Raw genomic sequence first — 27,199 nt, 5'->3', positions numbered from 1 at the left:
ACTAGTGACGCAATCGACATGAAAACCTAATGGACGTGCATTCTTCTCTTCAACCCAACTGTGACATAAATAAACTTGCGTTAATCTATGAAAACCAGACTGCCATTGGAGCTAACTCACATTCAAAACTCAGGAATTGACAACACCATGAGGTCGGTAATTACTGGTTACGCAACCATATGCGCATGCTTGCCCCGCCTCCATTACCACCAATCTCTAGTCTTACCAACAAAGCTGTGGCTGCCGCCGACGAAAATGGCGGCCATTAAAATCAACCTTACTCGACCGTTGCGCTGCTGTTGCAGCTCCGCATCTAATTCGAGCATGGAAACCTCGTTGCAGAGCAGCCATGACCAGGCTACTCCATCTCGACGAACGCCCACTCCAAGTCAAGCCCGACCTCCTATCCTTGTGGAAAATTTAAAGAGAAATTCAGGTATGGAATTTGTCCTGGGGTTTTTGAGGGGTTTATTTCTTTACGTACAATTTTTTAGTAAAAATTTGAGGATAAAAAAGTGAATAATTTAACTAGAGAAGTAAAGTAAATTACTATTCGAGGCTCTTGGATTTTGGGTCGAACACTTTGCAGATGGATATTATTATCTACTGGTGTGAAGGCAATCGGCTTTTTAGCTTAAAATTATCTAAAATTATGAACGAGGTCCGTTTTGAGAATTCGGTGGCCTAAGGGCAAGATAAAATTTTGAAACCCTTTCAAATATGTAAAATTTATATAAAGATGTGCAAAATTAATAAGCTTGCTAGTACTAATCAAGTTTCAAACTGAAGCTATTAAGAAATATTGGAAAACAATTTCAAAGTCCAAGCATTCACTAGTAACAATCTTAGATGTTATAGTTATCCTACAAGAAACCATATTTGGAATGAGTTGTATATGGTTTTCTTTTGGTGAATATAATATTTTATGTACCTAAAAAACAAATCCTAATCCAAATTGATATTGAATGTAGAGGGTATGTTCGCACCATGTAAAGAACTCTTCAAGGCCAGTTCAAAAAGTTTCAAGAAACATCAAGTAATATGAAGAACATTCCAACACTTCAATAGTTTAAATTAGAAATTTAGACCAGCAATACATCATTCCATCTTGCATGGAATAACCAATTAACATGTAAGTGTACAATTGTAGATCACTTCCAAGTGACATGACATGCTTAGGACTGAAGGAAGCCTTTTCCGTCTTATTAAAGATCGTAGCTACTAGGAAGTCGTTGGAATCAACCAATTTTCAAGAATAGCCCTTGATCATGTGTCGTTTTCTATCAATGATTTTTTTTTTTCCATTGTAGAATCTCCTAAAGGTTTAACTCTACAATCTTCTAGACTGAGTGTATTGCTGAAGAAGTTGGAAGAACTTGGCATTGAAGGTCACAACTCCATGCCCGGCCAACACTGTAGTTTATTATGTCCCATGGTAACTATTTCAATTAGTTATTGCTTATTTAATCTTTATTTTAGTTTCCTTTCATTGTTTTTTGTATTTTGAAATTCAGCCACTTGCTCTATCTCTTTATTTGACCTTTAAATGGGGATACTTAACACTCAAACATGAATGACTCTTTGACCCTTTATTATCAACTAAAACTATGGAAATCATTCATCCCTATCTGTGTGGACATGCACTAAAAATATTTTGTTTCTTCATGTAGTCGACTCCAATTTTTGGGACAAGGCTTTGGTATCGTCGTAATAGTTTTTCATTCAATTATATACACTGATAGGTTTAATGTTTCTTTTGATGATATTTAACAATCAACGCCGTAATGTAGTGATTCTATTGAACCATATGTAACAACTTTGAACTTTTGTATATCAAGACATTGACATTTTTTTTGTCGTTAAGGGCCTGAAATTGGTTGCAGTTGGTGTTATTCTGTGTCTTCCAATTGTTGTTTAAGTTTTAGCTAATTTCAGTCATTGTTGGTTTGTGGGAGTTTTTTTTTTTTTTTTTTTTTTTTTTTTTTGTTTCATTAATATCTTATTGAATTCTTCCTAACAAACCTTGCATGTTTGGTCTTCCTATCCTATATGTTGTTTGATATTGGTTTATATTCAAGTAAAAGAAAGACACACTTATCATTACTTAAATTTTGTGTTAGACTAACATCATGTTTTTGCAGTTTCAAGACTGCAAATGAAAAAAAAATACTCCTTCAGTCCTTGACTTTTGCTACAAATACAAATCTTTTGCTAACTAAAGAAAGGGAGAAAATGAGATAAAAAAATAATTTATAGGGAAGTGGGAGAAATGTGTGGATGAGAGCCATATCCTTAGAATGTGGAGTCAAATGAGAAAGGGAATTATGCTTTACCTTTGAGGGTGTAGTGTTAAGTTATACAAGGGTTCCTAGGCTATTCTTGAAGCAATGCACCACATCTCTCAAAGGCACAAAGTTGGTGTCAAATGAGCAAATCTTATTAGTTTTAGGGATGCAAGATCAAATAAAAGAATTGGATGTGAGTTAAAATTTTCATCTTGGAATGGTTGAATTGTAATGGTCATGGAAGTATTTATCGTTGTTATATGTTTGTGAAAACATAAACATAAGACTAACTTGTTTTGCATGTATGATACAAAGTAGATTAGTAGAGATGCCATGAGATCTACTATGTGTTAAATTGTGTTCTTAGAAGAGATTTTTTAGGAAGATAAGGGCACCAGAGATGCGTATGTTAAAATTAATGAGTGGACATATCCAAAATGATTTAATTTAAAATCGAGACATAAAAAAGGTTTTTGGAGCCATTAGAAGACAAAATGACAGAATACCATTTGGGATTTGATAATGTGGGAAGAACAAAAAAGTCAGCGTCAGAAGAGTGGATGTAATGAGGAGTTTAAAAAACGAAAATGTAGACTACAATAATATGAGTGAAATAGACGTGAAGAATTGGAATTTTCAAGGAAATATGCCAATAAATAAGGAAGTAATGGAAGAGGATGATGTATTGAGATGATCGTTGAAAATGATTTTCTCAGTCATAGACTATTATATGGTAGAGCTGAATAAAGTATAAGTTTTATTGCCGTTAAACTTTCACGTTGACTTGTTTTGATTCATGTATTGGCATTTGGCGTTCTTGTTTTTTGGATGAAAGATGATATAACACACCATCACACAACCTGCCATTTCCCCAATGCCAAGTAGCTTCCGTCTATGTGAGGTTTAAAGGGTGGATATAAACAATCTTAACCTTGTAAATTGTAGTAACTAATAAGTTGTTGTATAGAAGATAACAGAAGATATAGTCGAAGGATAAGTTTGACATTACTTGATCAATCTCCATCTTTTTTTATTAAAATTACATTTTCCTTAGTTTTGAAATTGAGAATATTGACTTATACATTGTTTGGGCATTCTGTAATTCGATGATATACTCTACACCCCAAGAATTTGTTTATCTTGTAAAACACTCTAAAAATTAGGTGTTGAATGTTTTTACTTTCAATTCTGCCATTTATGTTAAAATATTGGGAGTTTGGCATTGTTGAATGAAGAATCTTTGAATTTAGGCATTATGAATCTCACTTGTCTTTTAGTTCTGTTGGTATTTATTCCGAAGTTTGATATTTTGAGTGTTTGGAACTGCAGTTTTTATGTAAGTCTTAGTCACTTGTACAATCCTTATTCTTGCAGTGCGCTGGTGGTGATTCGGGTGAGCGTTCCTTGTCTTTGCGGATAAGTGAAGATGGGTATGTTTCTTCTGGGCCGTAAAGTTGTGTCCTATGTTTTCCAAATGTTTTTGGATCTAAAAGCTTCTATTTTTTGCAGAAACTCCGCTGTGTGGCTTTGTTTTCGTGGAAAATGTGGTTGGCAGGGCAATACAATGGTAAAACCTTTGTCCATTAATGTCAGTTTTGATTTTATTCTTGGTTGCATGCTATATGAATTAAAACTTTTCTTGAACATCTTGATGTCCTCCATGCATGCATCTTTTCCTCTATTCTATTTTGACATGTCTACACTCTCTGTTCACACTTCACATTTCTAAACTTGAATTATTCCTCCATTCCTTTGAATGTGCCCCCCCTTTTTTTCAGAAAAGCCCTCAAAAGCAATGAGGCAAATTCAAAGAAATGTCTAATTATTTATGGTTTTGCCTGATATTTCCGACTTAATGCTGAATATTTTACTCCTTTGTCGTATGTATATTTTTTACAACTTCATACAACTATATTGTGAGTGCAACTTTCTGAGGCTCTTGAATTGAGGTCTTATACCATCTGTTTAGTCAATGAGGAACATATATCATAGTCCAACTTCATAGGGTTATTTTGTGTGTGTAACTTTTCTTGGGCACTTGATTGATGTCTTAATTATTCCTTTTGGTTAGTCGACGAGAAACCCTGATCAGAGATAAAAAGTTCATCTTGCTTTATTTTTCTTTAAAATTTTGTAGGAGCTATGAATTCCGGCAACTTTTTTGCTAGTAACACTGTGCATGTTGTTTACAGGCTAAAGCTGATGTACGGCTGTCTCGTGGGAAGTTGAAACGAACTATAAAAGCTGAAAAAAGAGAACTGACAGAGAAGAGTCTTGGTCTAGAGCCACTTTGCGATGTGGTAAGTGTTCTTTCTTCAGAATTGTTTTTGCATCAAGTATTGTGTTCTATAAATGTTCTTTTTTAATAGCATTAAGCATCTTAGGCAGTATGCCTTTACTTATGCAATGGAATCATGTAATTCATTCTTCATTTATTTGAATTATAATTTGCATGGTAATACAGGGATGGTTTCTGTTACAAGTCACAGCGAAAGCTCTTTGCACTAATGATTTTTTTCTATCATAAGAGTTGATAATATTAGTTTTTATATTACCATAAAAATATTATTCTTAAATTTCTTTTCATATTGTCATGTAAAATTGCTGTCAAAATTGCTGTGTGTATTTAATTCCAATTCTTATTGAAGCTCATATAATGTTAGACCGTAAAATCATATTTTTTGAAACCATCTCTTGCTTTGTTCTTTAAGGATGATGCATATGGGGGCCATAGTATCCTACTGGAGCTTTGTCATGAAGCAAAGGAAAACGCTCTTTTCTTATAAGAAATTCAATTTATCCTTTTGTATTTCTAAATTTGAAATGCTTGGTTGTATGTTCTCCATTATTTATGTAAGTAAAGTATCCAAATGTTGCCATACTGGAATTTAGCCGATGGAGAAAGAATTTTCTTATTAATGCTTCTTTGCGTTTCTGAATGAACAACTTCTTACCATGCATGATGCAAACCATCAAAGCGCTAAACGTTAAACTATGACCCATTCCACATTTCATACTGTTCATAAACGCGAATAAAATTGCTAAACTAACGCTTCTCGTCTCTCATTTCTCATTTACATTAAGATACTTCCTCTTATCTTGAGTATTTGTCTCATTTGGGATGCTTGCCAAAACACTAATTTAATTCTTAATATCTCGAATTGTACACTTTTAAAAATAAAAAAAACATTGATAAGAAAATTTACGTTGTGTCGAATAAAAAAGATTCTACTTGACTAGTCTTTAACTTTAGATTAATAATAAAATACAATCTAAGAGTGACTGTCACATATCCCAAATGGGACAAATAGTATAGATATGAAGAAGTCAACTGTTCCAAAGATTGATTTGTCCGCTATTGAGTATTAACGGCTGGATTTTGATGATGGTTCATGAGCAAAGAAAGCTTCTCTCCAGTTTGTGTTTTCTACTTATTGGTATTTGTATAAATATTTTCCTTCATGTCGAAGATTTTAGGGCTTTTTTTACTCACAATTGCTTGCCTCTACATTGGTTGGCTGATACTTTATGGTGCTTTTGTTTCAGCTACTGTCATATTTTGCAGAGAGAATGATAACTCCTGAGACATTGAGGAGAAATAATGTTATGAAGAAATCAGATGGTTACCAGGTACGCATTCCGCTGATCTGTTAATTAATAAGGTTTCTATAACCTGCTAATTATTTTGATTATGCTGTTTTCAATGTAGTACAGTATCAAAATTTATTTTCTGCATGCCATAGCAAATACATTTTTTTTGTTGGCTCTTTTGTCATGGAAAATTGGGGGGATGGAGAACAAAAGTTCTAAAAGGTGCTTTTGTGCAAATGCTTACATTATTTTCTATTCTTCTCGATTTGATTTGCATGCGAAATGCTTGATTGTACTAAAAGAGGACTTCGTGCTCATATGGTATTTTCATGTTTGAATGTATTTGTAGTGTTTCAAGTGGAACGAAATTAGTAAAATGGTTAGGAAGTGATGTTTGCAATGTTTGGTGGCGGTGATTGATTTTCCGTATAATATTCTATAAATTTAACTGTAAGATGAGGAATGGATGATGCATTTGGTAGTGGGCTTAATAATAGAATCTTTTGTTAACACTTGTGCTGTTGATATTGTAGGATATCTTTTAACAGCCTAGTGGTCATTGATACTCTGTCTAATATATATGTTCTTTCATCAGATGGTCATTGCATTTACTTATTGGCGAAGTGGAGTTCTAGTTAACTGCAAGTATCGTGATGTCAAGAAGAAGTTTTGGCAGGTTTGACTGTTAATATGCATTTGTTAGCTTTATAGCGCATAAAGCATCGTATTGTGATGACTATTTTAGGCTTATGCATGAGTTCATTTTTGTTTATTTTAATTTCTCCCACCAACATTTATGGCAAAGTTTTCTTATGTTGCGGACTGGATATCGGCCTCTGTTTCTTACAAGAAGTTGATATGCATTGTTGAGTCTCTTGAATGTTTTTAGTGTAGCGTTTTGTATGATAAGGATGCTTTAGTCGATCTTTTGTTGTGGCATTCAAAACTTTGTTGGTTGATATGTTTGTCTTCTATGGATGTTTAGGAAACTGATACTGAAAGGATATTTTATGGGCTGGATGATATATTGCATGCAAGTGATATCATCATTGTGAGTACCTTTTCCATCTTTCAAGATTATTGTTCAAGTTTGTTCTTGTCTAAAATTTTACGGCAGGTTGAAGGTGAGATGGACAAGCTCGCCATGGAAGAAGCTGGATTCCGTAATTGTGTTAGTGTGCCTGATGGCGCACCATCTAGAGTTTCGGATAAGGATGTTCCATCTCCTGATCAGGTTGGTGCATTTTGACTTCCGTTGCTTATTTCATCTCTATTTTGATTATTTTGGATGGAGAAGCTTAAAGAAGGTCCAGGATTTCAGCTCCTCCTGAAGTTTATATTGTTGCAATTAATTAGAAAAGTAGGAAGCTCATCGTCTATTTCTTAGACTGATTGCTTTGTTAGTCACAGTGCAAAATATCGGTTGCATCCACAGAGCGCCATCATTTTGTAATGTTTTTTGGGGGTACCGTGTCAGCAAATAGTTTGTGATAAAAAAACCACCCACATTGATAGTGACAATGGTTTCCTGACTGTCATCACATCTGGAATTTTGCACTATGACTAAGCTTAGGAACTAGTGGTCCTCCAAACCTAGTTTTAGGATTTTAATTTTTGGAACATATTGCTAGAGTTGAGTTATTGCACTGAAGAAACATGCTGGCAGTTTTCAAGTGTTCGTGTTCTAGAATCTTGATTTTGCCCTTTTCCTTTTATTATATGTTTACTATTTTTTGATTTGATGGTTGCTATAAAGAAATTGTGTCAAAACATGTTGGAGTTAATTGTACAAATTTATGGATATGGTTTTGAAATGAAAACTGTTTTGAAAAAAACTCACAAAAAGGTGTCACTTTTACATAAAAAGGTGTTATTTTTCGAAAAAAACGTGTTAATTTGTATTTATATATTTTTTTCTGAAAGTAACACTTTTTGCTAAAAAGTACCAGATTTTTTTAAAAACAAAAGTAACATTTTTTTGTGCAAAAGTAACAACTTTTATGTGAAAAAGTAACACTTTTTTATCGGAGAGATTGGTTCCCACGGTTCATATATATATATATATATATATATGTATATATATATATATATGTATATATATATATAGGATCTATTACCAATTACTACCTTGAGATTAAGTCATTTTAGAATAAACAGCCTTGAAGTTTTTTTTTACAAACAACCTTCAAATTACCAAACACGACATAGATGTAACCACTTTACCGGATGACCTGCTAAATGACTGTTGATCAAGGTAAATGACTTTTGACTTTCAATTAAATTCATTAATCTAACCTAATTTACCCAATTACCCCCAATTAAACCCTTTTTCCCAAACGTTTCTCTAACCCTCCCCAATCACCATCATTCTCCCACCCCAACACCACCACCACATGATAAATTACATTCACATGTACTCTATTAGGCTGGCTAGTGGCTGCTCTTAAACCATCGACGAAGTCTTCCATGGCGAGCAAACTCACGCACTCCAGAGAATATAGATCTAACATACAAAACTTTCTCTTTCTTATAAGATTGTGGGGTGTAATTACTAAGAAGCAATAACCATTAACCACTAATCATTTATCATTAGCTTCCTTTGTCCTTATATTCGAGCCAATTTCCATTTTCCTTTACTTATTTTGTTTTCTTCCTTTCTTGTTTTTTCAATTCATGTCATTTTGTCCTACACATTTTTACACATACCCAATTTCCTCTTTTCTTCTTTAATTTGCCATCGACACGATTCATATTTTCAATTCACTTCACTATCAACTCAATGGAATCCTAATTTTATCCGAGAATTTTAGCAATTATGGGTGATTTTGGTGTTTTAGTCAAAAATTATGCCATCAAACCTCAAGGAAAATCAACTCTAATGGCGTCTTCTATATCAACAACAAAATTTGAGGATTGAAGCATGTTTTAGGGTTTTTCTTACTCAAACAAGAGAAAAGAAGTTGAAATTTATACTTCCAGTTAGAAGTAAAGCTAAAGAATTAAAGAGGTTTTTAACAACTGTGGAATTTATACTTCCAGTTAGGAGTAAAGCTAGATAAGGATGAAATGAGTGAAGGATTCTCTGAAGCAATAGAGGAATTGGAGCGGATGACTCGAGAACCTTTTGATGTTTTTCAAGAAATGAATGACGGATAGAGAGAGAGGTTGGGGTGGTGATGGTGTTTGGGTGGGGGAATAGTGGAAGTGGTGGTGTTGGGGTGGGGTAGAGAGAAGTTTGGAAAAAAGGTTTAATTGGGGTAATTGGGTAAATTAGGTTAGATTAATGAATTTAATTGAAAGTTAAAGGTCATTTATCTTGGTCAACGGTCATTTAGCAGGTCATCCGGTGAAGTGGCTATATCGATGTCGTGTTTGAAAATTTGAAGGTTGTTTGTAAAAATAAAACTTCAAAGCTGTTTATTTTAAAATGATTAAACTTCAAGACTGTAATTAGTAATTGATCCATATATATATATATATATATATATATATATATATATATATATGTTTAATGAATGTCAACAAATCATCTTTGTTGGTTTGGGCATGTGTCACAAAGGACAAAAACAACCCTAGAAAAAGGTGGAAGGTTGAAACTTAGGTGTTTTCAAAGAAGGAAAAAAGAGGCCAAAGATGATTTGGAAGGAAGGAGTAGGGATATGGGAGACAAAAGAGATAGGAATCCATGGAAGGGAATTTATGTGTATGATTACTAGGGGTAGATAATTGGTTTATGTAGTGGACTTCATTACATGGGACCAAGGTTTTGCATTGTTGTATATGATGAATGTCATGTATTTTTGAATGATGAATTTTCAAGGGTATGTATATGTATCTTGATATATACGAGCTTTGAAAACTGTAGATGAGGAATTTGAGTTTTAATGAATTGGATTTTTTTAATCAGTAGAAGCAGAGCATTATTTATGTTATTTATTTAACTTTCATATTCTTATAATTGACTGAAAGAATCTTATAGCGAATGAATTATCACATTGAAGGGGGGCTAAATGGGGTATTGAACTCTTCTATATTGAGAGAAGTAAAAGGGATGGGGTGGGGGTGTACAAAGTAGAAACATAGAGGAAGAAGCTGTAGCCTTTAAGAGTCCTCAAACTTCAGACTTACGTGACAATCTTATACAATAAGAATCCCTTGCCACTATTCCAGCTGCCATTCATGTGAGCTTTTTACACTATCTGATTATTTTACATTATGTAGCTTAAATCTCCCTTCTTTTTTTTTTATTTTTTTATTTTTTTGTATTTGTCCCTAAAGTTGTCCACTTGTAGTTACAAATACTATATGATTTTTTCTTGATAAAATAATGAATGTTAAGGGTATTTATTTTCTGATATGTCTAATAAGAATTTTTTTTAAGATACAGTTTTTATCTGATTTATTTTCCTTACGTTTATTTGAAGCTAGGACACAAAGTATCAGTATTTGTGGAATTGTAAGCAATACTTCGATAAGGTTGGTATTGCTTTTTTTTTTTTTTTTTATTACCTGCATTCATTGATTGAAAACTAAGCAGACATAACAGTATGCGTCTTCATCTTGGTAGGCCTCTAGAATAATATTAGCAACTGATGCAGATGCTCCTGGACAAGCATTGTCTGAGGAGCTTGCTCGCCGTCTAGGAAGAGAAAGGTTAAAATTCTTGACATTTTAGTTTCCTTGTTAGCCAACTGCTTAGGGTTCTACGTTATCTGACCTTTCTATGTAAGCCGCAGATGCTGGCGAGTCAAGTGGCCAAAGAAAAATGCATATGAGGACTTGAAGGACGCAAACGAGGTTATAATTCGTGGAAAATTCTTGTTGGTTGTGGTGGATCTATGCAAAGATTAGACTGTGAAGTGTTCTGATTATCAAAATTTAAGTCCTGATGAGATGTGCATTTCAGCTTGGAAATTTGAACTGATTTTTTTATATGTGATGATTTATATCTTAATATAACATTGACTTCATTTATGCTGTACAACGGCTATGTTTGATAGAAATGGAAAAACTGAAGAGAATGCAAAAAGAGGGTACACGGACAAGCATCGATCAAAAATGCATATTCATGATTTATCGAAGAAACTAAGCCATAAAAAATGCACATATTCATACTTGTAGTCTCAAACTCTCAATAGGAAGAAAACGCATTTGAAATCTTGATATGCTGGTCAATGTAATTAGTACAGTGGTTTTTGATTTATCTTTTCTTTTTTCTGTATGTGTGCTCTACAAGGTTAGATTTAGAGTATGAATAAAACATGGTATCTTTTAGATGTGTGGGTAAATTCCTTCATTGCGATTTTGGATAATCTTAGTTGTGGTCTCTTCTGCATTTATAGAATATTGATCCAGGAGGTGTTATGCAAGTGGTGTTTCACTACTGCGATTTATTTCAGTTATTTACTTAAAAAAAATTGCCTGTTCATACTAACAATATCCAATCTTGGTATTTTATTTGCTTTGTCCTATCTGTCCACAAAGAATCAAATATTTAACTTGACTTGCTGGCCTCAATGGAAAAAGGCACTTCCATGAGTTTTGAAATCCCTAGAAAAGTAATTTATAAGGAACCGAGTTGTTCCGTTCCTTGTTTGTTCTTCCTTTATTGTAGAAATTGCTAACCTTGTACTAGTTGCTCACAGGTACTTATGTATTTGGGGCCAGAAAAGCTCAAAGAAACAGTTGAGAATGCTGAGCCATATCCAATTAGTGGGTTGTTTACTTTCAGAGACTACTTTAATGAAATTGATGCATATTACGATAGGGCTCTTGGTGATGAGCTTGGTGTTTCAACTGGTTGGAGGAGTTTGGATGAATATTACAATGTAAGCGTTTTCAATGACTTCTTGTGCTATAACTAATCATAATAAGCTTACTAATTCATGATTATAACATTAAAAATTCCCTCTTATAAGGGTTGCTAGAGCGTAAATAATCGACATAATGGTCATATGTGTGTGTGCTGCTCTTTGCATTTTCCCTATATGTTTGGGCTAATGATAAGTATAACATTAGATTCATATTAGTTTTAGCTAATGATATTCTCAAGGGTAATCTTAGTTTTCTAAAACACGCGTGGGGCACCAAGTGAGGCTATGGAAAAATCTTCTCTTAGTTGGGCTCAGCAAGATACATAAAGTTTGCACTTTTGTGCGCTTTGTTGCGCCTTCCGCTTCTTTCTTTTCTTCCGCTTTTGGTTTTTGTTGGGGAATTTTTTTATAATAGTATGTTACTGAACATTTAAAGCAAAAGGGTTTTGCTTTATTCGAAGAGAGAACAAAAAGGAAAGTGCTTTTGTCTGGTTTAAAGAGAGTTTAAGAGTTTTTTTTTTTCAATTTCCTCATCGATATTTAATAATGTGATACCAATTTGATAGAGGACAATCGGAGATAAGGCCTTAGAATGTGGGTTTAAGTATTGCAATATATTAGTGGCTTGATGGAATAATAACAAATGTTTTAGATCTATTATGCAACAATGATATGAATCTAATATTGTTTTAAGTATCAAATATGCTTTAAAATTGTTTTATAAACTTTTGAGCAAAACTTGCGCCTTACTAGCTGAAAGGTTGCATCTTTAGGCAAATTGAACACCTTGGAGAATCTTCAAAATCGATGCCCTCAATTATTTATTAATCCACAATGGTGCACTTTGTGCTCTTAACAGCCTAGACAATAATGATCACTTGTTTCTCCTCTGCATGTTTGCTAGGGAGAGGGAGCAAATTATTTAGCGTCGTTAACGAGGTAAGCCTTGCTTCAAATGAGATTTTTTGGTTTTGGATCTAAGAGCCACCTTAGCCACATGGAAATGTTAGCATCTTTGCTTTGGGCAATTCGGATAGAGAGAAATTGAAGAATGTTCAAGGATAGATTTTTTTGTTAGATGTAGTCTGGGAGAGATTCAATTTGATCAACGTCTAATGGTTTGTTTTTGATTATTTGTTAGAAGACCTTTGTGCGAGTGATTGAATTTTCTTAGGGCATTCTTGGATCCAAGGAGTTGATTAAGGGATAATTTTTTCTAACAGAATTAGTCCAAAAGACTACTATGAGGAGTAATATTGTACATGGGTGATTTTTTGGTTAGTTTGGTATTTTTCAGTGACACTGAAGTCTCTTCTCTGTCACAAAAACTCATTCATCCCCTCCACCTTAATCTTGCAATTCCGTCTTTAAATACTCAAGCATGATAAACATTATCATCACATTGCAACTTTACCCTTGCTCCTCTACCTCATCTTTACAGTATTGTCATCATCAAGCTTGCAGAAAACCAGATTCGAGTTCAAGTATGACAACATCGAAAATCATCTTGTTAGATACCCTTCGTTTTCATTTGAAGGAATCACAAGCTTTATAGTGAAGGGTTTGAAATTGGGGTATTAAAAAGGAAAGAATTTGGTTAGAAATTCTTTTTCAAATAAGTTGTTTTTTTTAGAAATTTTAGTTTTGTAGGATGGAATTTAGGGTTTGAAATTCTTGTGAAAACAGCTTGTTTAGTCTTGAAAATGAATGTTTTGATGGAAGAGAGAAGAAGAGCTTCAATAATCGTTGATGGAAGGAAGAATTGGGTGAAGATGATGATAGGTGGAATGAAGAACTAGGAAAACATTTACAGGGAAATATTTACCTTTGGGCCCCCTAGGTTAAATATTTACTCCCTTCTTGGAGAATAAAGTACTCAAAGAAAATTTCTCCTCGATCCAATCATCTATGTAAGAAAAATTTACCGCATTATTATTTTCCCTCTAGTACAACTTATCCAGTCGACCCCTTATTGTAATTCTTTTGAGCTTCAAGGATGCCTCATCCCTTCTTGTACCCTCTTCTTATAATCAATAATAAATTTTTTTCTTTATCGGCATAAATTACAAAAAGCTAGCACTTAAGCTCTAGCACCCTTTTGCGCCTAGGTGCACCTTACGCCTTTTAATACTATGAGTGTATTGTGGGAAGTTAGACATGAGACCAGTGTATCCAGGATCAATGCCTTAGCCTGCGAACCGCGATCTCAATCGTTCAACCCGATTCACGGGTCATTCACAATTTGTATCGCTTGGGTATGCGATCCAGAACGTGATATCAATAACAATCCATTTTTAGCCTTGAAAGGAATGTAAAGAGTCCAGAAAAATCAAAGAGAAATAAGAAAACAGGGTGGAGACGAGAAAAGGAAAAAGAAAAGAAGAGAACTTATCATCAATGGTAGATGGGAGCTTTCTTGATGAAGATGGAAGCAGCTGCAGTTAGCTGTTAGCCGCCATACTTGTTTTAGTCCCTTTATTAGGGTTTTTATTCTTGTTTTTATATGATACTTATATTTTAATTGATTAGTACTATTAGATTTTGGGCTTTGGGATATCTATATTTTAAGCCCAGTTCTAACCACTCACATTTCTAACCACAGATTTAAAAAAAATTACAAAAACAAAACAAGTCAGTTGGCAATTTTTGGCTTTAGCTTCTGTTTTAAAAACTCTCAATCAACGGTTGGTGATTTTGTTGCAGTCATGACTCATCTGATAAGGTGTATCAGATTTATTGTAATTTCTAATGGCTTTCATGCTTGGACAGGTTGTACCTGGTGAGTTGACAGTTGTGACCGGTGTTCCTAACTCAGGAAAGAGTGAATGGATAGATGCTTTGTTGTGCAACCTAAACGAAAGTGTTGGTTGGAAGTTTGCCCTTTGCTCAATGGAGAACAAGGTATCAGTAGCTTATAACGGATTCTGCACCCATGGATAAACATAGTGGTGGGATGACAAGATTATTACTATCAATTTATGTGTGATTTTAAGACTTCTACCCATGAAAATGCTTCTAGACAAAACTCTTTTTGTTCTTGCTGAAGAAACTATTATTGATCTTTAATCTGTACGCATTAGGAGCAAGTTGAATGTTTAGTCCCATATACGGAATTTTAGATGTTAATCATAGTGCAAACTCTCAAAATGCCGTCACAGTTGTGATGACAATCGCAAATCTACTTTCGTGGTCAATGCGATTGGTTTTGCGATTACCGTTCCATATGTTGCGGCCGCATTATCCTCAAAAACCTTTACAATGTAGTAGCGAGGCGTCTCATATTTTGCATTGTGATGGATATGCTTTTCATTTCAATGATGATATGTATGATCATTTGTAGAGTTCTTTATTAGGACAAAGTAGTCTTGCTTGCTTCCTATTGTACTGTTACTAAAGCCATAGGTGGATTGCATTAAATCTAATCTGTTAGTTGAAACCCATTTGGTTTATAAAATTTTCACTTAGTAGTAAAGTTTAAAGAGAGCAATATTTATTATAAAATCTTTTTAGCCCATATTTACAATATTTGCCCCAAAAATGTAATATTTATTTTCATAATTTTTTTTATCTAATTTAGAGCTAAATGAAAGATATCATAAATTTTAAAGAAATATAATTACACATAAAAAAAATTGATAAAAAGAAAATTGAAATAAAATCAAATCATTTTCTTTCACTTTTCTTTGAAGGTGTTTAATCGATTGTTGTTAGCTTTAAACACTTATTTTTTGGAATTATTATTATAATTATAAATTAGTAAAACTCTAATCACACAAATGGCCAAACAAAATCAGAAGTCGGAAGATGATTCCTCGTCCACGACGATTATCAATAGAAGAAACTTAATTCATAGATTACGTTTTTCTAGGTAATTATTTGAGTTTATCAGGCTGTTAAGGTTGATATATTTAAATGTACTATGCACCGATTTTGAACTTGACTTTGACTTTGATTTTAACTTTGGAACCCACTTAATATAAAGTCCAGATTTGCCACTAATTATCAACTAAGAAGTCTGTCAAGATTATTATTCATGTCTGAAGTTTGGTTGGGATACATAATCTGGAGATTCTTTCCCTTTCCACTGCCATAATGATTTCATTTACTTTATTTTGAAAGATAAAAGTCATTTTACATGCTTCCATTTGTGCCATCTCTTCATGTTCAAATGTGTTTTGAATGCAGCTCCTGGAGATAGTTTTCCCACTTTATCTTTTAAGTTGTGCTGGACTTTTTGTTTACTATTGAAGAATTGATATGATTATTTCTTAATGTTTGATTATTTCGGATAATCATATGTATAATTTTGACATGTATTATTATTTCTTAATGTTTGATTGATTTGATTTAGGTCCGTGAACATGCAAGAAAACTTTTGGAGAAGCATATCAAAAAACCATTTTTTAATGTTAGGTAATTCAATGCTCATTTGATATTTGTCAATTTGCTAAATTTTGAGTTGATTGTTCAATTGAGGCGTACTACTTTTTCTGTTTTAAGGGGAAGGGGAGGTGTGGATAAGGAGGAGAACGAAGATATTATATATGAATACATTTGCTTACTGTTAGGACTTTGTTTCTTTGGTTCTATTAGAGATGGCTTATCTAGTAATCTTCTTGTTTAACATATTTTCTATGAGTATTGATTTTTACCATCAAGTTAGGTTTATATATTATAAAGTAAGTTAACTTTGATTTACATAGCATTGCCAATATGCCATTGCATAGTGGCATTAAGTATTTATGGACAATAGTAAATGACTTTCAATGCGGTATTAATGTTAACAAAGGGTAGTTAATGATGCATTGATCTTATTGAACGTCTTATATTTTGGATGAAATAGTTTATTTTGATTAGAGGGAGTGCTACAATGAGTTTCTTATGAGGGATAAGGAGGCGGGAGGGATTTGTTTCACTAAACTACTCTCTTTGAAGTCTGATGTGCAATGCTTTTTTGTTTACTTGCAACATTTGTATAGCTTGCACTATTCCTCTCCAATCTTGTCTCATTTATTCTCACTAAATTATTACAAAAGCATATTCAAGTGGGGTTAGGTTAGATTTTTCTCAATGCAGATAATGATCAATTTTTAATAACTTTTAGTTGTATACAAGTGAGGATATAAATGATCAAAGTGCTGTGTGGAATAGCGTTTAGGGCGGAAATGTTAGATAATTGAAAACCAGAGGATGTACATCATTGGAAGAATATAAAGCAGTATAAAGATTGTGCTATCTGCTTATCATAATGAAGCATCCAAACGCATCAATAAAATTGGGTAGGTTTTAATAATATTTTGAAGGTGCCGAACGGGTTTTACATAATTTGCCATGTTACATGAAAGCCTACACTTTGTCCAACATCGATCAATATATCCTACAAATATGTAAGCTAAAAAAACAGAGAAATGCAGTAGCAATAAACTTGCGGTAAGAAATGACAATAGGTGTGTCGATAAAGCTTGATGTCTTCTGTTTCAATCTTACCCAAGCAATGCATTTCTATTCCAGTGAAAACTCTTAAATTTTGCGAAGTTTCATTTAATTCTTTTGAAATTAACAGCCTTTTGAAGTTATGATGGGAATTTTAATGAAGATAGAAAGTTGGAATTAGGGGACTTAAAAAAAAAGGTAACGATGATTTGGGATTGAAAAGGAATATGAAGGAGGCAATAAACTGCGGTAAGAATTAAGAAATGACTATAGGTCTGCCAATAAAGCTTGATGTCTTCTGTTTCAATCTTACCCTAGCAATACGTTTCGATTCTAGTGAATACTCTTAAATTTGGCAAAATTTCATTTAATTTTATTAAAATGAACAGCCTTTTGAAGATAATGAGGATAGAAAGTTAGAAATCAAGGGACTTAAAAAGAGGGTAACGATGACCGAAGATGATCGGGATTGAAAAGGAATGAGAAAGGTTTGGAGTTAGAGATGGAGGTGGAAGAAAATCGAAGTGAATGGAGTAGAGGAATCCATGTTCCTTCATATTCCTTAATTTTCTACCACCTCCATCTGTGATTTTCTTTATTCTATAATTTTCTACCACACTCCCGGATCGCAAAACAGCCTTGTCTTTGTACTATGATTGGAAGTGATATATTTGTTCATGATGTAGTTGTCCCAATATTTTGGGAATTAAGGTTCTGACATTGTTGTTGTATCAACTAAGGTTTTACATTGGTGATTAAATTAATTCTAAATCATGTGTGGATGGATGCAATCTGTTTCTTTTCCTTATGCATTTGTGAGTGTGTTTGTGGGGCCCGTGGGCTAGCATATGTTGTGTGTGTGATACCAGCTTTTGTTTGTTGCGATTATTGTGTGAAATTTATGTCTTTCTTTACTTGCTTACTTTGTGAATAAAGTAGATATTAGGCTTAACCGTTCAAGTAAGTTGTAAAAAGAAATTTACCACAAATGTTGATTCCACCTCCTTTGGAGTTTGAATAATGTTGCTTTTGCACTCTGTTGTATGTGTTGACACAGATATGCTGAATCTCTTGAGCGCATGTCTAGAGAAGACTTGGAGCATGGAAAGAAATGGCTCGACGATACATTTCATCTTATACGGTACGATTCGATATCTTCACTTCAACATTAGGTTTGATGTAGTAGTGTTCCCATGTAAACTCCCATAATTCAGTTTAATGTTTAAAAACACTGTTATGGAAAAATATGAACTAAGTCCTAATCAATTGTAAGGCTAAACGAACAATAAAATTTTTAAATACAGATTAAACAAGTCTATACAACTTCATTAATCCAAGTCAAATCCTTAAAAAAAATTTAAACCAACTGAAATTGAAAGGGTTTAACTCATAATCCCACTTTACTCATTATAGGCTAAATGAACCTCATTCTACGGTCCCAATGACCACTAACATGGAATATTAGAATACAAGAAAAACAAGAGAGACAAACTGCCAAAAATTAGAAAATTAAACAATTCCAACTTCTTCCCGTGAATGTTGATGTTTGACAGTAGTCTTAGAAAATAATATAATTGGATTGGAAAATCATTTTGTACACACAAGTTTCAAATCCATTCTCTTATTATGAAGTTTAATATTAAGAAAAATATCATTCAATATTAATTTGAGGGAACAAAAATGCCATTGACTGGGTTTTTACCTACCTCAACATGAGGTCATCACCTTAGATAATGCTAGTGCACCTCCTACTTGGATCACAACAACTAGAAGGAAGACCAACATAAGATATCAGTAATTGAGAACCTGTTGGTGACTATATTAACCTAACAAGAAAACCTGTTCAACACCTTCTATGCAATTAGATATATCTGTTTTTAGTTTCAGAAAGAAGACTTGGATTGAGAGATCATATCACAAAGGTTTACACATTACATTCGGACACATCATATCCATTTTCAATGCATTAAGAAGAAGCTAGATCGTGTATTTCCTCATAGGTTTTCGCATGAATAAGCCAACAAGATTCCGCTCAAGCTTGAATTGTGTAATTCTGTCCGTAAAGTTTAAATTTTGATTTTTCAAATTTTCGTAGTTTGTCTTTTATTTTGTACATTATAAGATGGGTGAGAGTTTGGAGGAAAGGAGGATTCATATGTTGGAGGAGCGGAATACTAGAACCATGCAACAGATGGCTAGCTTGACTGAATTTACTAAGTTGCTGACTGATTTAAATGATATTTCACGGTCTTGGCCGATCTTGATGGTACGACAACACCGTTACTGCAGTCGCGACCAAAAATTGCATTTTACACTATGATTTCAACTTGGCATACATTAAGTTTTTCGTTCTTTGTAGTGCCCTTGTAGTCAAATAATATCTGCAAACTGTCCCTATTCTAAGGCAGGGAAAGGAGGATCAGATGTACGCAAGCATTCTCATGTAAACTGAAGCGGTTGTTATCAATTGACCCTTGGTTTTGAAACACCAAGTGTAGCTTTAATTAAATAAAAAGTGCATGAGGTTTGATAGCCATTTTACTTTAGTCCATCTATAATGTAAACTATTGAAAAAATCATGATTTAGGATGTTTATTTGTTCGTTTATAGCATCCTTGGTTTATGACTATGTTGTGGACACAATTGGAGCTGTCATCTACTGCTGCGCTGACTTATTGACTGTTATTCAGGTGTGAGAATGATAGCCTTCCCAACATCAAATGGGTCCTTGACCTTGCAAAAGCTGCAGTTTTGAGGCATGGTGTGCGTGGACTAGTAATTGATCCGTACAACGAGCTTGACCATCAGCGTCTCCCCAGCATGTAAGGTTTTTTTTCCCTGGTCATCCAAAAGTTACATGTTGTCAATAGTCTAGTTTTGTTTCTTCTTCACTGCTTAAATTGGAAACCACTTTTTAGATAGCTCAGAAAATGTAGATATAGGAGTGAGCATTGGGTTCGGTTTGTCTACAAGGCTGAAGCTATTTGTTACTCTTGTTTATCTCCGGTATCTTTCTCGCCGTTCCTCTCTCTTCAATCTCTTTTTTTCTCTTGTCATCAAATTTTGCTTGCTTAACACATTCCAGTCCATCGAAGCTATCTAACTTTTCCTCTGATTTTCTCCACTCTAATGTGAGGTTGTGTACAGTGAGATTGTGTTTTTTTGGACATTTTAATTTCTGTTTTGCCTTTTGAGCTTGGTAAGCAATTGATAAGATTCTTGATGATTTAAATCACCAAGAATCGAAAAATAAATTTGGATTTACTCATGTTTATACCACTTTTCCTTCATTGAATTGAATAGTAAATCATCTTGAACACGGAAAATTTTGGAAAACCTAAAATTGGGACTGTTCGCGACGTTCACCCTTACACTTTGTTTGGATAACAATTTAGGAGGAAATGCAAAGGATGGGAAGGGGAAGGGAGGGAAGGTAAAGGAAGGGGAGAGAACAATAGAGGAAGTCTCTCTTGTTTGGTTTAGGAGGGAAAGGAAAAGAAATAGTATTTTTCTTACAAATCTTTCCACATTTGAAGAGATTTGGTTATTAACAAAATTAAGGAACTTTTTTCCTTCGTATTCTTCTAAACCCCTTCCTTTTAAAATTCGTATCTAAGCAAAATAAATTATATCCCTTCTAATCCCTCTCCTTCCTTTTCCATCAATTCTCTCAAAACAAAGTGTTGTTTTAATATTATCTTTATGAGCCTAATCTACTTTATGAGCCTAATCTAACTAGGAAACTACTGACAAACATTATACAGCTAATAGTAGAAGAAGAGAAGATGGAGGACAAAAGGAGAGCAGATTTACAAAGAAAAGAAAAGTCACCTGATATGCACTTTCTGTCACAGCTGGCCTTGCTATTAGATCTTTATTCTTAACCCTAATTTTCAATCTAGATTTTTTCTTTGTCAGATAAGAAATTTAGATTTGGGGTTAAATTTGAACCAGTTTGATTGAATCATTTGAGGGCTTTTGATTGAATTGGAGTGTTTTAGCTGTGCAGATTCAATTATATAAAATTCTTTTTCCTTTAAATTAAGAAGCTAAATACTTTACTGTCTCATGATTTAAGATGATGAAAGCGCTCAAAACGGGTGCCGCTGGGTTGGCACATTTTGGTTGCCTCTGTACTTCAAACAGATGTGCTTAGCGCGTAACCTTGTTTCCTCACTATAAGAGAGTAGCTACCGAAACAATTCTATAAGGAGGTTTCTTTATTCAGATTACATGGGGAAGAACCCATCACTTGCCTTCGTCTTCTATTTTTTAAAGATGGCATTTGATTTCTTTCTGTAATTAATGTGGACATCAAATCAACGAAAATGAAATAATTGAATAAACCAAAACCAAACGGCTTTCAGTAAATTAGGATTCTAATTAGGACAATTACTTACTAATACACATGCCATTTAGCAAAACATCGGCAGCAATTAAATTCATTACAACTGGCTAGAATTATTCAATTAATCCCCTAACTACCTGACTTTAAGAATGAGGCCGAACAATGTGATATCCTTTTAAAACAGTTAAAGAAGACATTATAAGAAGGCCACTGTCCAACTTGTATTATTACACTGTAACAAGATGAGAGGCCAGTGCTGGCCAAACTAACTTCAATCTGATGCGAGTGTGGCTCATCCCCATTTCTTTGAATTTACTCCTATTACATTATTGTTGCTTCACTTTTGCTTATATTTGCTTGAATTTTAATTTTCTGTTATAGAAAGTTCATAGGAGTTTTGAAAATGGCAAAAAAAGGGGTGAAAAAAAACTAAATTTAAAGAAATTGCACCTTATATTAGTTGATAGATGCACACCTTTTCTTTGGGCCTTGTGTGGGCTCTAAGCACGTGTTCATTCTTGTGAAGCTTAACGATGCTGTCCAATTACAAATTTAGGATTAGGGTAATATAGCTCAAGCATTCTGGCTACCCTAGCCTAATTTTATCTTCAAAATAAAACTAAAAATGAAAATGTGTTGTAACTGCATAGCGCAAAAACTGGCCGCATTTCATCACATTGGCCAAATTGGTTTTTCAAAAAACTAAATTGATGTTTCTTAAGAGGAATATTTCATGCTTTTGGCCGATTTTTGACATTACAATCATTGCATCACTCCCGTTACCGCATAACCGTGTCGTTATTATGATTGCAACCATTACCACATGTTTGCACTATGGTAAAACAACTTTGCTCTAGCTTGTAATTATGCACACATCTCTTAAAGAATTTAAACCTGGTAGGGAAGGATTCCTCAAATCCGATGTTTTTTTTTTCTAAGTGTGTCATCAAATTGCCAACAGGCTGCTCTTTCTTAATGCTTCATTTTGAAGCTACAAGAATTTCTCTAACAGAAGAGAAGTGCCAATTTAAATATAAATTTTAATCCCTGTTCTGGTTTCATTTACATATGTATATAATCTGCAAAAGACCTATGATACTGTGTTTCATATTGGGCAGACCGTGTAATTGATCTATTATTATCTGCTGTATTGGGTTTCCTTTTCCTGATGCTGCTTTTTTAATAGCATAACATGTTGGGTGGGCCCAAGAGAGGCGAGAGATAGAAAAATGTGAATTTTTCCAAAAGGGGAAATGGGACAATCTCATGAAGAATAACTAGAAAGAGGACTGCAGAAAATTGAAAAGGACAGAGGGTGTAGGTATCTCATGAGGACTGATCTTGTCATCAATTGGACACTGTCTTTTTGATGGCTTTTGATATTGGTCATCTTCCAGTAGTGGCTAATATGGAGTTCGCGAGACATTCATCTGTTTTTGCTGACTTAAATGCTTTCTTGAAGTTACGGATTTTAATAAGCAATATTTTTTACAGGACTGAAACAGAGTATGTAAGCCAGATTCTCACGATGATCAAACGATTTGCTCAACACCATTCTTGCCATGTTTGGTTTGTGGCACATCCTAGACAGGTGGGTGGAGATAAATCATTTTTTCCTATTGAGTGTCGATTCTGATTTCTGTGTCTAACAGCTGCACAACTGGGTTGGAGGTGCTCCTAATCTTTATGACATCAGTGGTAGTGCACATTTCATCAACAAATGTGACAATGGGATAGTAGTACATCGCAACAGGGATCCAGAGGCTGGTCCTATGGATTTAGTGCAGGCAACAAATTTTAATCCTCATCATTTGAAAGATTTTCGCATTTTGGTGCCTTTGCTACCAAAACACTGACTCCTGTCTCCTGATTTATGCAGATCTGTGTAAGGAAGGTACGGAATAAGGTTGCTGGAACAATTGGTGATGCTTCCTTGTCGTATAACAGGTAATCACCAATGCAAGAATTAATTTCTGGGATTAGTAACTGGTTTTATTCTGGTGTGGAAGATAGGAACAGATAGAATCAAAATATATTAGCTCAAAATGTTAGAGCAAATATGGCAAGTGTCTGGTGCTATGAGTCTTGGTAACCATATTTGACACAATTCAGATATGCTAGTACTCAACCTACATTAGTGTTTTTCTAGAATGTGAAAGTGGTATTGGCTTCTAAGTTCTCTCAGATGGTCAGGCAACTTTACCCTCTTCATAGATCATAACCAATTTGACATGTAACAGAGCTGTGTAGTATGGGCTCTATCCAAGGTTCTTGGAAGGCATATGATCGAGATATCTGAAAGTTTTAACGCGCTTTGAGTTAATTGAAACATGATTATGGTTTACTTTGTAGTTAGTCAAGGTGTATTTCAGATTTAAAACAAGTTTGATACTAGACCTGGGGAATTTTTTTATTGGTAGTCGTATTTAGGGTATTTTTGATTCTGTTTTAGTTATATATTAGCTCATCAAGTGAGCAACAATTCATGTGCAGATCAGCATGTTTGGTGGGGGTGATGAAATGGATGGATGGGTGCAAGTATCCCCTCTCCCATACACAGACTGATCTAGAATATTTATAGCTGTCACCTATCCACCAACCATGGCGGTTGAAATTCTCATACCCCCGGCTTGCCCACGTCGTATTTAGAACCATACACACCCACTGTCGAATTGGATATGCCTGTCACGATTGTATCCACCCTAAATTAAACCGCTCCCTATCTTCATCTTCGACCATTAAACTTGTCTTCATCTTCAACCTTCAGCAATCTTCATCTTCAAGCGTAAGCAATCTTCATCGTGTTTATATATTCTCTTATGTTCAATCCAGCAAAAATGGAAACTAAATCTAATCAAAAACTTAAATTCAATTAAAATTGGACACAAGATTCAAAGATTTTTAATCTAACCAGAAACTCTATTTACTTATTAGTGTATAGAGAATAAAGTGAACCACTACCAAAACCTGCTTTCTTCATTATGATGCAATCATGCAAGTGTACCTTTCGATATCCATTGGCAATGGTTTACTCAACATTGTCCTTCCAAAAGTTGATTTATTCCTGATTTTCGGTTTCATGATCTAAGGCTAGCCATTTTCCAAACTTCGATTTCATCATGGAGTTTTTGGATATGATAGTAAGGTTTATATAATAGTTGGAAATGGGATCTAATGGATGTTTACATTGTCGATCAAAACAAGTTTTTCTTGTCTGTTTCCATTAACGACTATATTCAAGGTAAAATAAAAGTTTTGTAGAATATTATTTTCCAATCTGATATGTCATCGTTATTTAAAAAAGCACTTATATATTAGTTCTTAACCTTTTCATGTGCCTTTATAAAAAATGTTATATTTCCTCCTTTCTTCTTAGTTGCAGTGTTTCTTCTAAATAGTTCACTTGTTAGGGAAAATACATCTTTGTATGTATTCTACATATTATGCATTTTTCAAGGTGGTGAAGAGCTCGACCTTCTGAATCCGAGGTCTCAAGCTCTGTTCTTACACCTCCTCCCTCTCAACACAAGTATTTTCTTAGGCGAGGAAAGCAAGGAAGAAAAAACGATATCTACACCTTTCGAGCATATTATTTGCTTTATTTATAACAAAGATGCTTTCATCGTTTTATTTTTTTATCATGACGATATTGACATGATTTGTTGGTGCAGAATCACAGGTGAATATACTGACCCAAAAACCTGAATCCACATGTGAGCATGGGCTGTAATTTTGGTTGCTATAAATTACGGAATCTTCAATTCCATTTTTGCTATCTACAAAATTAAAGTAGGCAAAGGAGATATACTTGAAAGGAGATTTGACGAAGATTCAACGGAATGTTTTCTCGACGATGCACGTAAATAGCGAAAGGGGAGAAACAAAACAACTGAGCAGGCATAACAGGAAACATACTTTTCTGTAGTATTTAAGGATCTTTTTTTTTTTTACAGATTGTTGTATCAATGTTTCTAAGGGGCAGTTTTCCTTCCATCGATGCTTGCCCAAATATAATGATTTGTAAATCGTTCGAAACAAGTTGAGATGAATCTATCAAATCCGTCGTTTGAGAAGCTAGACTTAGCTAATGGAGATGTACCTAATCACTAGCAACAGAGAAGGCTTTTAATATAACCCCATCCCATTTCTAGTCAAAAAGCAAGGCAAATTTTAGCATTTTTAAAGGTTTGTGAGTCGGGTTTGAAAAAAGCCGATTTGTTTGACCGTACTTGATTACACCGAAAGTTTTATACCCGTGTTTATTGAGGTCAATGAGCTGAAAATCAAAAGTCATAAAATTTAAAAAATAATCTCAACATGTAATAAAATCAATACAAAAATAACTTATAGTTTAATAGTACATCTCAAGTGTCAAGATAAACGCTCAAACTGAGTATAAAAGTCAACATGTGTATACTCAATAATAAAATACTAAATACTTCATATATTAGGAGTCTAATTCTCCTATTTCGTAGTTTGGCTACATGTGACGTCACCATGTTATGTTAGCCTCAAAGAGGTTGAGTTGATGGACTTGATTCAATTCACAATTTAACACCTAAAAAACACCAAAAAATTGAAACAAACAAGCTGATTATTAAAAAAAGTCTCAAAATAAGTTTTGAAAAATTTAATTTTCGAAATGAGTGTCTTTGTATTCGAGCTTAAAGTAATTGGTCAAAAAAAGTCAAAATTCTTTGTTCGTTGTTATTAACAGCGAACAAAAGAGACAATGTTATAGCGTTAGAAGGGACAAAAAAAACATGTTTGTTCGCAGTTAATCAAACATGATTTCTACCTGAACTTAGCCTCGAACATTGATACGCTTATTTTAAGAATTTTTTTCTCTAAACAAGCTTATTTTATTCAATTTTTCTAAAAAAGCACACTTTTACTAATAAGATTAGTCATATACACATAGCGATCACAATCAATACCTAAAACGTTGGTGCCCACTAGGGATGGTCATGGGGCGGGTCTGGAGCGGGTCTGGCCAGACCCGGACCCGGACCCTTTTATTTTTTTTGGATCCAGACCCGGACCCTACGGATCTGACAGGGTCTAGGGTCCTTAAAGGGTCCTTAATGGGTCTTATACAAAGCCTCTTTGATTTGTCAAAATTGAACCTTTTTCGAGTCTTTTTATATTTTTGTAAGCAATTTTTTATCGTATTACAAACACTTGTCACAGAAAGTTATCAATCGATACACCAATTTAACAATTCATTTCAGTACCCAAAAACAAGTCCATAATTAGTATCACACTCATAAACTTCCAAAACCATTAGAATTAAACAATAAACATCATAATTGAAACTTTAACTCAATGCGCAATCAAATTATTTCAGTACCTAAAAACAAACCAAAATTAGAATATTGCCGCGTCCATAATTTCCAAAACCATTAGAATAAAACAATAAACACTGTAATTAAACTTTAATCTCGGCGAGCAATCAAAGTATTATACATGTACAACAAATGTGCAAATATCATCAAAATTTTAACAAAAATAAAATTAAAAAAATAAAAAATATATAAAATTTAAAAGTTTAGGCTCTGGGTCCGGGTCTTCACCTTAGGACCCGGACCCGGACCCGGACCCGTCAAATTTTTTTTGGATCCAGACCCGGACCCGGATCCGATGGGTCTAAAAAATTAAGACCCAGACCCTTAAAAAGGGGCGGGTCCAACAGGGTCATGGACCCATGACCATCCCTAGTGCCCACCAAA

General features: G+C 34.1%; 1 protein-coding gene across 3 annotated transcripts; it reads left to right on the top strand.

The window, feature by feature from the left end:
- LOC130815371 (twinkle homolog protein, chloroplastic/mitochondrial-like) lies at positions 1 to 26,044 on the top strand. Of its 3 annotated transcripts, XM_057681819.1 has the most exons (21): positions 2 to 436; positions 1,311 to 1,435; positions 3,660 to 3,715; positions 3,795 to 3,852; positions 4,478 to 4,585; positions 5,832 to 5,915; positions 6,472 to 6,552; positions 6,862 to 6,927; positions 6,994 to 7,110; positions 10,305 to 10,352; positions 10,444 to 10,529; positions 10,613 to 10,673; positions 11,522 to 11,704; positions 14,459 to 14,590; positions 16,041 to 16,102; positions 18,180 to 18,263; positions 19,813 to 19,944; positions 22,965 to 23,061; positions 23,123 to 23,257; positions 23,350 to 23,417; positions 25,142 to 26,044. In XM_057681819.1, the coding sequence occupies exons 1-21, from the start codon at positions 88 to 90 to the stop codon at positions 25,173 to 25,175; spliced, it is 2,166 nt and encodes a 721-aa protein (XP_057537802.1). In that variant the 5' UTR covers positions 2 to 87; the 3' UTR covers positions 25,176 to 26,044. The 3 variants fall into 3 exon arrangements, with proteins under 3 accessions (XP_057537804.1, XP_057537805.1, XP_057537802.1); XM_057681821.1 differs by lacking the exons at positions 22,965 to 23,061; positions 23,123 to 23,257; positions 23,350 to 23,417; positions 25,142 to 26,044 and adding an exon at positions 20,887 to 22,957 and having other exon boundaries at positions 1 to 436; XM_057681822.1 differs by lacking the exons at positions 22,965 to 23,061; positions 23,123 to 23,257; positions 23,350 to 23,417; positions 25,142 to 26,044 and adding an exon at positions 20,041 to 20,877 and having other exon boundaries at positions 1 to 436.
- The last annotated feature ends 1,155 nt before the right edge of the window (positions 26,045 to 27,199 follow it).

Source organism: Amaranthus tricolor, chromosome 6 (assembly GCF_026212465.1).
Source record: "Amaranthus tricolor cultivar Red isolate AtriRed21 chromosome 6, ASM2621246v1, whole genome shotgun sequence".
Classification (NCBI taxonomy): domain Eukaryota; kingdom Viridiplantae; phylum Streptophyta; class Magnoliopsida; order Caryophyllales; family Amaranthaceae; genus Amaranthus; species Amaranthus tricolor.
Note: the sequence above shows the minus strand (reverse complement) of the source record. Positions and strands in the feature narration are given on the sequence as shown.

Bases quoted from the DNA above. Each gene is read 5' to 3' on its own strand.
- LOC130815371 (XM_057681819.1), top strand. From the start codon at position 88: ATGAAAACCAGACTGCCATTGGAGCTAACTCACATTCAAAACTCAGGA. The intron at 6,928-6,993 runs GTGAGTACCTTT...ATTTTACGGCAG, and splicing joins ATGCAAGTGATATCATCATT to GTTGAAGGTGAGATGGACAA. The intron at 23,062-23,122 runs GTGGGTGGAGAT...TGTGTCTAACAG, and splicing joins TTGTGGCACATCCTAGACAG to CTGCACAACTGGGTTGGAGG.